Source organism: Heterocephalus glaber, unplaced genomic scaffold, assembly GCF_053883595.1.
Source record: "Heterocephalus glaber isolate CG9 unplaced genomic scaffold, H.glaber_assembly_v1.0 deba00001509, whole genome shotgun sequence".
Lineage (NCBI taxonomy): Eukaryota > Metazoa > Chordata > Mammalia > Rodentia > Bathyergidae > Heterocephalus > Heterocephalus glaber.
The window spans coordinates 2231123-2245593 of NW_028258325.1; the positions used below are offsets into that span (position 1 = coordinate 2231123).

A 14471-nucleotide genomic window follows, 5' to 3' on the forward strand; every position below is an offset into this window, starting at 1 on the left:
TGTGTGCTTGTGTCTTGGCACAAACATCCAGGTCTCCTTGGGGTAGGGAAAAGCCCTGGGCAGCTGAAGCCCGGAAGCTGGGTCTGAAGCCCTGGCCGGAAGTGCTCTTCTGGATTTTACAAAGGACAGAGGCACCCCGGGGCCCAGGGCTGGAACAGTCCCCCAGGATAGTGTCCCCCGCGGGCAGTCCCAGCCCTTTGGTTCCCACTGAACGCCTTGGGGCTGGGGCCGCCTGTGAGTCCCATGCCCTGTGGCCTGGCCCCCGGCCTGCAGGCCGCACATCTCCACGCTTCCTGGGGAAGGTTGGGTGCTGCCCTCAGTGGCTCTGCTGGGCTCCACACTCAGGATCACCTGGTGCTCACTGAGCCCAGGATGTCTGCTGCCCTCCTCTGCCCAGACCCCAGGCCCCTGGAGAGCTGTTCCCACCCCTCCAGGGCCCGGCTCACCACAAGACCCCTGGAGGCCAGGCCAGGGTCCGGCTGCAGATGAGGCTGGTGAGGGCTGTGGCCAGGCTGAGGTCCTGAGCCCAGAGGTCTCCTGTCCCTACATCTCAGTGCCAGGGTCCCCAGAGAGACAGGTCAGGTTGAGTGGCTCTTGGGGAGGCTGTCCCTGCCCATGGTCACCCACCGGGGGCCCGAGGCCCAGGAATAAGCTCGGAGGTACCCAGAGCAGTGCCCCACAAAGCATGGCCAGACTCCTGGGAGCCTGCTTGACACCCCCCCCACCCCCGCAGCCGGGATGTCACACCCTGCCGGCTCATCACTGCTGAGCCAGGGGACACCACAGGCCAAGTCCCAAGACCCCAGAGCACATCCTGTGCTGGGCCTCGCCTGCAGCTGGGCCAGACGGCCCTCAGTCCTGGGCCCCGCTGCAGATGCCCAGGCTGACCCCTCTCCCTGTCCTGCTGCTCACACTGTATCCCCAACACCTCCCACTGCCCTCCCTCCAGTGTCCAGCTGGGTCTGGAGTGGCAGCCACACTGTGACTGGGCCGCACCCAGCCCCTTGCCCCTGGGGCCCTGCAGCCCCTCCCGGGCCGCCAGCGGTGGTACCCCCTCACCTCCCTAGTCCGAGTCTAGCATGGCCCCACTGGGTCACAGCCCCTGCTGCTGTGTGAGGACCCTTGGCCCAGCCCACCCCTTCCTGAGCTGGGCCCTGCAGGAAGGTGGGCATGACCCGTGACCTGGGCAGGGGGAGCTCCAGGCCTCTGTGAAAGGCTGGGGTGGGTGGTGGCAGGGCCTTCGTTGTTCGAGGGTCTCCTGGCTCCTCAGGACAGGGCAGGGTCTGGCTACGCAGGAGGTTGGAGCACGGGGCAGATTCAGGAAGAGGCTGCGTCCCCGTGGGGTGGGGGCAGAGGGACAGCCTTGCCCTGCAGGGTCCCTGTGAGCCTGGGCCCTTGAGGACAGTGGGGCGGGGGCAGGGTGGTGCTGCTGACCCATGTGCTCGAGTGAGACTGGCCAGGCAGGCAGGAGGGCCTGGGCTGTGGCCCCCGTCCCTGTGACTTCCGGGCCCTGCAGAAGCTGCCCTGTCCCGAGCCCTCAAGCTGTGTAGGGCTGAGAAGCCTGGGCTCCAGAGCTGGGGGCTGGGGGCGGCCTGAGAGGCGATGGGGTGAGCCTCCCTGTCCACTCCCTGGTTGTCGCCAGGCCTCGTGGCACACAGGGGACAGGGGGAAGACTGGGTCCCAGCAGGCCCTGGCAGGGTGTTGTTGAGGGACTGGAAGACTGACTGGGAGGAGCTTCTGGTCTAGATGCTGTTCTGGTGGAGGCTGGGAGAGCCCTGCTCCTTGCTCCTCCACCCTCAAGGCCTCGTGGAAGCCCATTCTGGAGGCGTGAGGCTGAGTGTGATGGGTGTGTGGGGTCAGGGCCCTGGGACTCCGGAGGGCAGCGTCTTCCCCTCCCCCGGCCAGGCCTCTCCACTGCGGCTGGGGAAACAGGCCAGGGTGTGGGTGGAGTGGGACCCCACGTCCCCTGGGGCCCCTGCTGGGCTGCCCCCACCTCCTGCGGCTCCCTGAGGGCACCGAGGCCCTGAGCCCTGCTCCACAGAGGCGCATGTGGCCGCCGCCAGCCAGGGTGGACAGGGCCTGACAGCTGGCTGAGTCGGGGCAGGAGAAGGGCACCTGGGCCTGGGGCGCCCTGGGGGAGGGGTGCTGTAAGGGGGCGGATTCGGGGCAACTGGGGCCCCGGCTCTGCGAGGGCAGACGACCCCGGGGCAGCCGGGCAGGACTGGGGGGACCGACGGTGCCCAGGAAGAATCAGGCTCACTGGGGGCGGGAGGCATGGGGCGGGCGCCTCTGCAGGTGGCCGGTCTGTCCCTGAGCTGCAGCCGGGAGCTGGGGGTGGGGAGGGCCTGGGGCTGCTGCACCCCAGCACTTCTGCCCTCTGCCTGGAGCCCTGCTCTGTCACCTGGGTCCTGCTGGGCAGAGCAGCCCCCCGAGGGTGGACAGACCCTCCAAGGCCGGAGCTGCAGGGGTGGGAAAGGCGGTGGCAGGCGTGTGACTGTGGCCTGGGCCTGCATGAGGCCCCAGCACCCTGGCCACCCCGTGCTCTGCAGTGCCAAAGTGTCTGGCCCAGGCCGGGGACCCTGGTGCAGTTTGGGTGCCAGGGCTGGGCCAGCGGGTGACAGCTTCTCTCCTCCCTGTGACAGGAGGCGGGGCCTGTGACAGCCGAGGCCTCCCGGTCAACAGGATCTTCGACGTGGACCTCGCTGGCGTGGCAACCAGCATGTGGCCGGGCCCTGGGAGGGTGAGGCCAGCCAGGGCCCCAGTGTCAGACCGCTCTGGCCAGAGCCCTGGGCCCAGGGTGCCCAGCAAGGCCCAGCCCGGCGCCCACCATGCCACCTTCGTCTGAAGCTGTCCCTCCTGGCCTGGCCAGGCCTGCACCTCACTGGGACCCCGGTGGGTGCCCTGATCGCTGCGTCGGCCTTGGCAGATGAGCCTGGGGCCTGGCAGAGACGAGCCAGCCACAGCCTCGGGAGCCACAGGGAGGACGGGGGCCTCATCCCCTGCTAGCCCTGCACTGCCCTGGCATCCCGGTGCCACCAATAAAGCCTTTGAGGACACCTGCTGGGCCTCGTGCTGAGAGCTGGGATATGGGGTCGGCCCAGGGTTCACAGCTGGCAGTGGTGCCCACGTTCAGGACCCCAGATGTGCAGGGATCGAGGCAACATCGGGGCCCCCAGTCCTCCCAGCCCCCTGTCCGGCACAGGCCGCCCCCGGCCCTCTCCGGGGCCCTGCTGCGGCACTGGGTGGGTGCTGTCCTCCACTGCGAGGCCGTGGGGACCTCTCACCATGCCCTCGACGACCTGCCCTTGACTCAACTTGGAGGGTGGTCCGGGAGGGCCTGGCAGGGCGAGAGCGGTCTGAGCGAAACCTGGAGGCAGAGCAGGCCGGGGTGCGGGCCAGGCCTGGGCAGAGCCCTGGGGCACAGTGAGTCGGGTTAGCGGCGGGGTCCTCCCAGGTGTGGGACCCGTGGAGGGCACCATCGGCCATCACGGGGTAGGGTGGGGCCCGGCACCAAGAAGCAGTCCTGGGGCCAGCAAGGCCACCAGGCAGTTCCGCTCCAGGTGTGGGGGTCATCAGAATGGGAGGTGGGAGACCAGCACCCTTGTGCATGGAGCCTGCACCAGCACCTGCCTGCCCAGCACCACTGTGCCCCAGGTCTCACTGTGTCCCCAGCACTGTGCCCACCCTGGCACGGAGGAAAGTGGAGGTCCAGAGAGTGAGGTTCAGGTACCCAGCAAGAGGACTCCGTGCTGCGTCCATGCCCAGGCCTTTCTGGGGCGCTGAGTCTCTCCCACTGTGCCTGTGGGCTGCCGACTCGTGGGCACGGGGGTCCTAAGACAGAGGTGCCCCAGGTCCGAGTTGGGCACGGTGGGGGGCGCTCTGCCTGTTGGGGGCCCCAGCAGGTCAACCACAGCAATGGACATCCAATGATGGACAGGGGAGGGAGAGGGCGGCCAGGTCCAGGACGCCCCGAGTTAGGACAGGGCACAGGGAGGCAGCAGCGGGTCCCGTCCTGGGGCTGAGCACAGCCACCCTACTGTGCCCAGCTCACCGTGGGGTGGGGCAGTGCGGCACCTTGTGTCAGGGTGCTGGCTCTCCACGCGTGGTGACAAAGGCTCACAGACTCGCCAGGCCGGGGGCCAGGCAGGGACACATCAGCCTGGAAGAGGCTCCCCGTGGGGGAAGGGCACGGTCAGGTCCAGGCCAGCACAGAACCGCTCTGCCCTGGCAGGCAGGGTGCGTGGCAGCGGGGACTGGGCGAGGTGCAGGCTGCTGGGTTAATCATTGCCTCCAGTGGCCTTGACCCCACCTCCCTGGCTGCCCCACCTCCTGCTGCCCCGTGGAGCCCGGCCGAGGAGCCATGGGGTGCTGGGCCTGGGTCCCCGGCCCCTGCCCCCCACCCGGGCTGTGCCCACTCCTGTTGCTTCTGCTGCTGCTCCCCTGGGGGGCCCAGCCCCAGGCTGGCGAGGTGAGACTGCCCCTGCTGCCCTCGCAGTGTGGCCATGTGGGTTCCTGGATGACACAGCCGGGCCCCGAACTCGGTGGCATGGAGACGAGAGGGATGCGGGCTGACCCGGCTGGGCCCTCCTGAGCTCCGCGGGTCCCGACGTTTGAAGAGGAGGTGGGGTCTCATGAGTTCCCAACTACTCCCCCCCGCCCCCAGAACCGACCCACTGTCCAGCTGGCCAGGAGCTCCAGGCAGGGGACAGGGCCCCAAGAGGCCTCGGGCCATCCGGACTCAGGGCCTGGGAGCCTGGGGCCTGGGTGTGCGGGCCCCCATCCCGACTGATTCCATGCCACCCTTCGGCTCCTAGAGCCACACGGAGCCCCCAGGACCCAATGCCACAGCCCCCCCTGGAGTGCCCCCCATCCCTGCGACCTCGGTGACCCCCATGACCCCGGCGAGGCGTGCTCCAGAGGCAGAGATGGAGGCAGAGGGGCCCCAAGGCGGGGAGCGCCTCCGTGCAGACAGGGTGGCTCCCTCCAACGGCAGCCTCAGGGGGCAAGGTGGGTAGCGGCTCAGGGACATGGTGCACACCCGGTGGGCCGCCTTGGGGTGCGGGGTGCATGGGGCTGGGGTGTGGGCCCTGGGGCGCATGTGGAGGCTGGGTGGGCTGTGAGTGGGACCCCCAGCCCCACCGTCCCCTCCCGTCTGCAGTGCTCACGGAGGCTGGGCAGCCCTGCAGGTTCCCCTTCCGCTACGGTGGCCGCATGCTGCACACCTGCACCCTGGAGGGCAGTGCCCGCAGGAAGTGGTGGGTTGTGGGTCAGCCCAGCAGGGGCCAGGGCGCCTGGCGTGCCCCGTGGTCATGGCCAGGACCCCCGTGCCCCTGCATCGCCCCCAGGTGTGCGACAACCCACAACTACGACCGGGACAGGGCCTGGGGCTACTGTGTGGAGACCGCCCCACCTCTGCAGGGCCCAGGTGGGTGACGCGGGGCAGCCCGAGCCCGGTCGGGGTGGGGGGGTCAGGGTCACTGCTGAGCGGCGGGGGGAGGGGGAGACCGCTGGCCCGCGGCGACGTCCCGCCTGGAGGGCAGAGGGCCAAGTTCGTCCCGCTGCCGGCAGCCCAGGGACCTTCCTCTCCCCGCCTGCTGGGGGCCGCGGCCAGTGGCAGGGCCACAGCGCCCTCTGGTGGTGCTGTCCAGCCCTGCAGAGGCCAGCCTGGAACAGGTGGGGTGGGACCCGCTGCCTGGCGGGGTGGCTGTCGGCCTTCCAGGTGCCGAGTGCGGGGCTGTGGGCACAGCTGCCCAGGTGCCAGGTGGGGAGCGTGGGAAGGAGAGGCCTGATCCTCCCCTGGGAACAGGGTGGGCGGCGGCTCAGGGGTCCCGGTGGCGGCTCCTGCTGAGCCCTGAGGACTCCTGCCGCACTCCTGTCCCCAGCTGCCCTGGACCCCTGTGCTTCTGGTCCCTGCCTCAACGGGGGCACCTGCTCCAGCCCCCAGGACCCCACATCCCACCACTGCACCTGCCCCCCAGCCTTCACAGGCAGGGACTGCGGCACCGGTGAGGGGCCTTGGGGCCCTGAGGGTCACAGGGGAGGGCAGCGGGTGGGAGAGCTGCCTACAGGGGCGTGAGCAGCAGGGGTGAGGGCTCACTGCGGGACCCCCAGCAAAATGCTTCGACGAGACCCGGCACGAGTACCTGGAGCAGGAGGACCGCTGGGCCCGCGTGCACCAGGGGCGCGTGGAGCAGTGTGACTGCGTGGGTGGCCAGGTGCTGTGCGAAGGCACCCATCACACAGGTACAAGTGCCGTGCCAGCTCGGGGAACCTGGGCGGTGGTGGGTGCCCTGGGCCCCCAGCAGATCAGAGGGATCCCCAAGGCCCAGGCCTAGCTGCTGAGCCTCCCCAGCATGCCTGAACAGCCCGTGCCTGAACGGGGGCACCTGCCACCTCGTTGTGGGCACCGGGACCAGCATCTGCGCCTGCCCACCGGGCCTCGCCGGGCGGTTTTGCAACATCGGTGAGCCATGTGGGTGCCTGGCAGCTGGGTGGTATGAAGGCAGGCTCCAGGGCCCAGCCCCACAGCCTGGCCCCCATCCTGCTGCCTGCAGTGCCCTCGGAGCGCTGCTTCATGGGGAATGGCACAGAGTACCGAGGTGTGGCCAGCACGGCAGCTTCGGGCCTGGGCTGCCTGGCCTGGAACTCCGACCTGCTCTACCAGGAGCTGCACGTGGACTCGGTGGGCACTGCTGCCCTGCTGGGCCTAGGCCCCCATGCCTTCTGCCGGTCAGCACCCGAGGCTTGGTGGGGGCTGGGTTCCTCTGTCCAGGCCAGAGCACAGGCCACCCTGTGGCTGTGCCCCAGTGCCGTCTTCCTGCCCCTCCAGGAACCCAGACAAGGACGAGAAGCCCTGGTGCTATGTGGTGAAGGAGCATGCACTCTCCTGGGAATACTGCCGCCTGGCAGCCTGTGGTGCGGCCCGAGACTCAGCTGGGCTGGGCAGGGGATACTGGTGGCACCTTGGGGTGGGAGAGGGCAGGTGGCCTCCAGGGGCCCAGGGCTCTCCACAGTGTGCAGCTGCCCTGGCCTTCACAGCCTTGGGTCAGCATTCTGCTCTCCCATCTGCAGAAAGGGAAACTGAGGCTCAAGGTGGCCATGTGCCAGCGCAGGGTCAGGCCCAGGAGAGAGGCTGGTGTGTCCAGACAGGGCCCTGTCCCATGGGCCGGAGTGATCTGGTGGCCTCTACCTCCAGAATCCCTGGCCAGAGTCCATCTGCCGCCCCCTGAGGTCCTGGCCACGCTGCCCGAGGTGGCCCCGGCCCCACGGCCGACCTGCGGCAGGAGGCACAAGAAGAGGACGTTCCTGCGGCCACGCATCGTCGGTGGCTCGTCCTCGCTGCCCGGCTCCCACCCCTGGCTGGCCGCCGTCTACATTGGGGATGGCTTCTGCTCGGGGAGCCTCATCCACACCTGCTGGGTGGTTTCCGCTGCCCACTGCTTCTCCAGCAGGTGAGCGGGACCCCTGCCAGCGTCCCGTCAAACACCCAGCCTCCGTTCCTCCGTGGGCTGCATCATCTGCTTCCCGTCCCCCAGTGGCCACCCAGGCCTTGGTGCTGGGCACCACAGGGCGACTGCTGCCTGGCCCAGTGGTCTGAGAGGACCCTGCCCCAGCCAGAGCCCCAGGGCTCGGTGACAGCCCGCTAGGAGCCCCCAGCCCATCCCTGCACACCCGGGGAAACTGAGGCCAGCCCACTCAGCAGGCTCCCAGTCACTGGGGTGACCTCCTGCCCGGAGGCTGCAGCCCTGAGACTCAGGCCAACTGGGTGGGCAGCTGCCCACTCCTCCCAGCCCCCACAATGTGAGGGTGCGGGCTCTGGCCAGGAGGGGACAGCCCAGACGCCGCTCCCCATTCTCAGTCCCCTGCTCCCGATCTGTCCCTGCTGGGCTCAGGTCCTGCCCTGCAGAGGGAAACTGAAGCATAGATGGGGGTGGAGGGGCCCAGGGGCCCGGCTCTGCCCTGCAGGAGTGAGGGCTGTTGGAGGGGCGCCCAGGGCTAGGGTGCGGATGGCTGAGCTGGGGCTGGAGGAGAGGCCGGGTCCGCGGGCTCCTGCCAGCCCCGCCTGCAGCCCCCCCAGGGAAAGTGTCTCGGTGGTGCTGGGCCAGCACTTCTTCAACCGCACCACGGACGTGACGCAAACGTTTGCCATCGAGAAATACATCCCCTACCCGCGGTACTCGGTGTTCAACCCCAGCGACCACGACCTGGGTGAGCTGGGGCTCGGGGCGGACGGTCGGGCCCCCGACACCCGGGAGGAGGCCAGGGTCGCGCACGCCCCCATGGCGGGTCCATCCTGGCCGCCGTGGCCCAGTCTGACCTCAGACCTCCCGCAGTCCTGATCCGGCTGAGGAAGAAGGGCGGCCGCTGTGCCGTGCGCTCCCAGTTCGTGCAGCCCATCTGCCTGCCTGAGCCCGGCAGCTCCTTCCCTGCCGGGCACAAGTGCCAGATCGCAGGCTGGGGCCACGTGGACGAGCGTGAGCAGGTGGCCAGCCCCGGGTGGGGGCGCGGCGCCCAGGGCCCTGCGCTGAGAAAGCCCTCTCCCCAGGGCTGAGCGGCTACGCCAGCTCCCTGCGGGAGGCGCTGGTCCCCATCGTGGCCGACCACAAGTGCAGCAGCCCCGAGGTGTACGGCGCCGACGTCAGCCCCAACATGCTCTGCGCTGGCTACTTCGACTGCAAGTCGGACGCCTGCCAGGTGGGGGCCAGGCCTGCCGCGCCAAGGGCGTGAGGTGTCTCTGCAGCGCTGCAGCACAGGTGCCCGGTGGGGAAGGCCAAGGCCAAGACATGGCCACACACAGCCCATGTCCGGCCTCCGATGAGGGCCGGGAGAGCCCCAGCCCGGGCGGCGGCTGGATTCCTGCCAGCCCAGTGCCCAGCCAGTCCGGCCGCACAGCCCTGGGCAACTGAGGGGCTGCTTTGTGCCCCACCATGTGGGGGGAACTGAGTCCCAGAGAGGTCAAACCTCCCCTCCAAGGTGGCGCAGCTCAGAGGGTAGAGTGGGTGGGGCTCGGCACGGGACCCTGTTGTGCCTGGGGCGTCACCACCGAGGCTTTGCGGGGGGAGGGGCGTGCCCCTGGGCAGAGCGAGGCGGAGCCTTTGTGGTGGAGCTTAGGCCATGGGGCAGCCTGTCACACTGGTCGCTGGAGAAGGGCCACGGCGGGGGGGGCAGGCTGGCCCTGAGCCCTGTCTCTGCCCAGGGGGACTCTGGCGGGCCCCTGGTCTGCGAGGAGAATGGAGTGGCCTACCTGTACGGCATCATCAGCTGGGGCGACGGCTGCGGGCGACTCAACAAGCCGGGCGTCTACACCCGCGTGGCCAACTACGTGGCGTGGATCACTGACCGGATACGGCCTGCCAAGCCCCCGGCGCCCCCATCCTAGGCCCTGGGCAGCCTTGCCTGCTCAACCCTGCCCACCTCCAGGACAATAAAGATGGCCCCGGGACCCGGCTGCACTGCTGTCTCCTGCCTCCCAGCCCATCTCGACCTGAGCTCTGTGACGTGGGGACCTGTGGCCCCACGGGGGCCCAGGCAGAGGCCAGGCCCACCAGGGCCACCCAGGCAGGTCACGGCAGGGCCCAGTCCAGACCCGCCGCTGAGTCACCTGAGAAATGTCAGGCCTGAAGGAAGACAGGCTTCTGCGCAGCTCAGTCGCTTGGCTCCAGGCGGCAGCCCCCAGGGAGACTGCGCTGAGGGGCCGGGCGTGGGAGGAGCGGAGTCTGCCCCGAGGTCCCTGATCCCCGGTGTGCAAGGCAGGGCAAGCTGCCCCACGTACCCACTGGGAGCTGCAGGGCAGGGGGGCACGACAGGCCCATTGTCCCTCCCCAGCCTTCTCTGCCAGGGCCCAGGCTGGCAGCATCCCTCGTGCTGCACCCCAAGCTGCTCTGATTTCTGTGGCACCTCTGGCCCTGCCTTGCCGCCCAGGCGCTGGTTCAGTGTCCCCAGTGCCTGGGTGCTGGGGCTCCTCCCGCCTGAGACCCTGGCTCTGGCCCACCGGGCGCTCTCCAAGCCCCCCTCTGCTGGACAGAAGGCTGCGTTGGCCTTGCTCCTGCACACCTGGTCCTCTGCGTGGGAGGTGCTCAGAGGCCGGCGGGGTGACCACAGCCTCCCTGGACAGCCCTGCCGGCAGCAGGGCCCATGCACCGCAGCTGACCGCAGAGGGGGAGCAGGGCACAGGCGGAGCCGTGCTGGGCCAGAGGATTGCCGCGGCCGAGCCGGGTTCCGGGACCCCGTGAGCCAGGCCCTTCCCACACCCCAGAGCTTTTAAAGTCTGGTTGAATTCCCTGATGGGTCAGCCGGCCTAGTGTCTTCTTTACAGAAAGACCCTAGGTACTCATTTGGGGTCTTAAATGATCATAGGACTGGCTGGGAACTTCATTTCTTCTTGAGTCACTTAGATGAAGTTATTTTATGAATTTGTGAAATTTTTCACATTTATTGGAACAATGTTGTTTAGGGTTACCTTAGTTCATTTTCTGTTACTATAACAAATTACCTGAGGTCAGGTAATCTGTAAGAAGTGGAAGTCATGGCTGTTAGCTGTGGTCTTCAGCTTGACTGGATTAGGAGCACCTTGGGGCCAGTGTGACACACCCCTGGGTGCTCACGGAGGTGTGGCCTTGGTCCCTGGCCCTTCCGGTCTGGTGTTGGTCTGGGCTCTGCTCCCCAGCCCCTGTGAACTAAGCGTCTTGCTCCGCCACCACCCTTCCTCCTTGATGCCCTGTCTTGGAGGGCTGCCCATGGACTGAGCCTCTGAAACTGACCCACACTGCACCTCCTCTCTAAGCCGAGGTTTCAGGTCTTGTGTCCCATGACAGGACTGTGGCTGACACAGAGATTTGTTCGGCTCACAGGTCTGGAGCTGGGGTCCACACGCTGGTGCCAGCACCTTCTGGGCACCTGGTGAGGCTTTGTGCTGCCTCGCAGCCTGGCGCAGGGCTCCCATAGGACACAGGGCCAGCTGTCCACCCAGGTCCCCTGTCCTTCTGAAGCTACCAGTGCCACCTGGAGCCCTCGTGTGACCTCACCTGAACCTAGCACCTCCAGAGACTAACATGAATTCCCGACCCATGATGCTTGGGGGACACTTCCGTCTGGCCATGGCATTAGTCTGGCCTTGCTGAGTCCCTGGGTCCCCTTTCAGTCACCCACCCTACCTGAGACAAGCCAACTTGGAGCGAGAAGCTTACGTAGGCTCATGGTTTGGGAGTCTCAGCCTGTGCTGGGTTGGCACTTTGCTTTGGCCCTGTGGTCGAGGCGGAAGTGGGGTAGGGGGTGCACGGCCAGGAAGAGAGAGAGGGAGAGAGGGACAGCACCCTGGGAGGCTGAAGCAGGAGGATGGCAAGTTCTAGCCCAGCCTGGGCAGTTTAGTGGGTTAGTGAGACCCTGTTGCTGGGAGCAATTCTACATAATTTTAAGACAAAAAGCATGGGAGATTTTTTCCTCCAGGAGACACTCCTTTGGGACATGTTTTTGTTGGATCTTACTGTTTTGGTGTCCAGCAACCTCCTTGCTCAGGAGGTTGGTTGACTCACCAAAGATGCAGGATCTTGGAGAAGGTTCCTCATGACCTGGATCTTTTTGTTGTTGTTGTTGACCTTGGAGGGCCAGGGCCAAAATATTGGCTGCCTTCTTAGCCCAGATACCTCGTCAGTTCTGGTCTCTAAACTTTGGTTGGTGAACACCCAGAAGAGAAGATCAATAACATTAGCATTGTAAGAGGAGTAGTGAACTCAACTATTATAATTTTACCTGGATATTAAGCATTTTGGAATAAAAACATAGTTAGGAGACTCTTATTATTGCCAATCATGGTTGTTCTAGTGGTTGAATCCCTGTAGAATGTTAACAGAAAAAGGCTTCAAATCAAGGACTACACATAATATTTTAGCATGACAATCGTGATATCATCTTTGTAACACGCTTGAATGTGTATCTTAGTATAAAATAGCCATTGTTAACATACTCACAATTCTATATACCCTGTCTCAAAATAAAAAATTAAAAAGGCTGGGGAAGGCCGAGGATTTAGCTCAGTGGTTCCACTGGCTGCCTCCGAAGTGCAAGGTCCTGAGTTCAATACCCAGTAGCAAAAAAAAAAAAAACAATTCAAGGGCTGGGGATGTAGCTCAGTGCAAAGGCCTAGGTTCCATCCCCCGTACTGCAGAGACAGGAGTGGGGTGGCTGAGGTCCAGGTGTCCCTCAAAGGCCACGCCCAGGACCTAAAGACCTCCCACTAGGTTCTGCCTCCTAAAGGCTCCACCCCACCTGCAGCATGCTTCACTGCAGGTCCAGGCCACGGCAGTGGCCACAGTGGGGCATCACGAAGGCAACAGAAAGGTGCTGTCCCCTGACTCAGGCCCCTTGTCCTGCCCCGTGGCCATGGAAAGGGTTTGGATGGGGGTGGCATGGTGCATTCAGTGGCCGGGCCCACGAGTGGTGGCTGTCACTTCAGTGCATGGACCTCACCTCTCCGAGGGGATACTGGGAACGTGAGTGACCGTGGACAGCCAGGTGTTTCTGTCCAGCTCACTGAGCCACCTGCTGCCCCACCTGCCCAGGTCCTCCCTGGGTGTGTAAAACTGGTCATTTTGAAACACAGACGGGTGTGGTGGTGCATACCTGTAATCTCGGCTCTTGGGAGGCTGAGGCAGGAGGATCGCTGTGAGTTCCAGGCCAACTTGCATTATATAGTGAGACCAAAAAACCAACTATTAGAAAATGAGACTCTTGAATTAACTCCACTCGGAGCTCATGGTAACAACAGGCCGGGGGAGGACTCAGAGAAGAGCTGCATGGCCATGACAGTGGTGGTGGTGTCTGGCCGAAGTCCCTGTGGAGCTGTGGCCGGGAGCAGTGTCCTGTGGCTGCGAGGCTGGGGTGGCACCAGTCCCCCTACCCCAGTGTCCAGGGCAGGGGTAGCACCGAGCTGTGAGAGCAGGCAGTGCACATGTGCCCTGCCCAGGAGTCACCACCGCCTGCTGCCCTCCCACCCTGTGGGGCTGCTCTCCTTTCACTGTTGCTGCAGAAGCCCAGCCTCCTTCCCCTTCCCGTCACCTTGCTCCTGCTTCCGGGGATGGAGCGTGTTGCCACTGACAGCCAGGAATCCTGGCTGTAATACCTGGGAAACAGGCACAGAGCGGAGTGGGAGCCACTCCGGGGTCACAGAGGGGCCAGCCCACCTCTTCTTCCTCGAAGGCGGATGTCCCTGCCATCCTCAGCCCTGGCGGCTGCAGAGCTGTGGCCAGCGGGAGCAGGAAGGGAGCTGCCTGTCTCCACTGCATCCGCATTTCCGGGCCAGTGCGGGAGCAGGTGCAGCGCCGGGCGTGGCTGAGGCCTGGGCCAGAGCCAGAGCCTGGGAATGCACAGGGCCCTGCCCCTCCCCATGGGGACCAACGAGAGCCAGGCCCCCAGGGGGTGGATGTATCCGTGGCAGCAGCCCCCAGGCCATCCATTCCCAGTGGCTGTCGCGGGGCTCTGAGGCAGCAACTGTCAGGCATGGATGGCAGGGACACACAGGGTGTCTTCCTGTGCCCACTGTCCTCCCGCTCCCACCCCAGGATAACCTCAGAATCAACTCTGTGGGGTGGGGAGGGGGCTGGCTCTGCTCTGGTGTGAGCAGGTGGAAGTTGGCCTGGCCCTGAGTCTATGCCCCTCCGAGCCTCAGTTTCTCCTCTGTGTGGGGCAGATGGAGCCCTGAGGGGTCTGACAGGATGGAAGGAAGCCCCCAACGCATGCTCGTTGGTAGGGTGCGGCTGGCCATAAGCACTGCCTCTGAGGAGGCCCGGAGGAGGCCCCTGGACAGGGCTGTGCCGCCTGTCCCGGATCTGTTTGACCCGGGTGCACACTGCCCCATCTCCATGGCTGTCCCCAGCTCAGGGACTCCTGAGTCCTGGGTCCTGGTCTTCAGATGTGGGGTGCCTGCAGTGTAGACCTGGGGTCCAGAACAAGCCCGGGCCAGACCTCTGGGGCCACTGGACAGGGCTACAGGGCAGGGACAGGAGATCAGGGGCTCAGAGGGACCACCCAGGGCCGGCTCTGCTGGGCTTTGGGGAGCAGCGGCATCTCAGTGCCCGTTGTGCCAGACGAGCAGGCACCAGCCTTTAGCAAGGCGGGCTCTCGGCTAGGGCCTGGGGGAGACCAGGCAGAGATCTGGGGCACTAGGGGGCACATGGGTCCCAGTCCTGTGCCATGTACACCAAGGTCTACAGAAATGGGACAGAGTGGGGGACAGGCAGGTCACCACTGTACCCTGTGGTCCTGCCCCTGTCTGGGAGTGGCCACCTCTGGGCAGTGGAGGAGGCCTGGGCATCGGGGCACGTCCTGGGCCAGGGCTGCCTGTGGTCACACTGACCCCTGGGCACAGGGGAGGGGAGGTGCCAGAGGGAGAAGCCAGGGAGGTTGAGGACAGACTGGAAAAGTGTCCCATGCACGCCAGCGTCCCCTGTCCCCTGGGTAGGGGCTTCTTTGCATTT

General features: G+C 65.8%; 2 protein-coding genes across 12 annotated transcripts in view; both read left to right on the forward strand.

Annotated features, from left to right (window-relative positions):
• The window catches only part of Rgs12 (regulator of G protein signaling 12), a 77940-nt gene extending 74958 nt beyond the window's left edge, over positions 1-2982 (forward strand). For 3 of the 7 annotated variants that reach the window (XM_013073117.3, XM_087187239.1, XM_021260361.2), the window contains exon 18: positions 2643-2982. In XM_013073117.3, the coding sequence (XP_012928571.2) occupies positions 2643-2845 (203 nt within the window). In that variant the 3' untranslated portion in view covers positions 2846-2982. The remainder of the gene's footprint in view (positions 1-2642) is intronic. The other 4 variants (XM_087187243.1, XM_013073116.3, XM_087187242.1 and 1 more) reach the window with 2 other exon arrangements.
• A 1323-nt stretch (positions 2983-4305) lies between these two features.
• On the forward strand, positions 4306-9442 carry Hgfac (HGF activator). Of its 5 annotated transcripts, none has more exons than XM_013073142.3 (14): positions 4307-4468; positions 4815-5007; positions 5159-5255; positions 5346-5425; positions 5883-6005; positions 6112-6243; positions 6353-6463; positions 6555-6729; positions 6830-6915; positions 7196-7451; positions 8057-8208; positions 8334-8474; positions 8546-8694; positions 9197-9442. In XM_013073142.3, the coding sequence occupies exons 1-14, from the start codon at positions 4361-4363 to the stop codon at positions 9377-9379; spliced, it is 1986 nt and encodes a 661-aa protein (XP_012928596.1). In that variant the 5' UTR covers positions 4307-4360; the 3' UTR covers positions 9380-9442. The 5 variants fall into 5 exon arrangements, with proteins under 5 accessions (XP_087043370.1, XP_012928596.1, XP_012928597.1 ...); XM_013073143.3 differs by having other exon boundaries at positions 8195-8208; XM_004847363.3 differs by having other exon boundaries at positions 4308-4468; positions 8069-8208.
• Positions 9443-14471: the final 5029 nt, after the last annotated feature.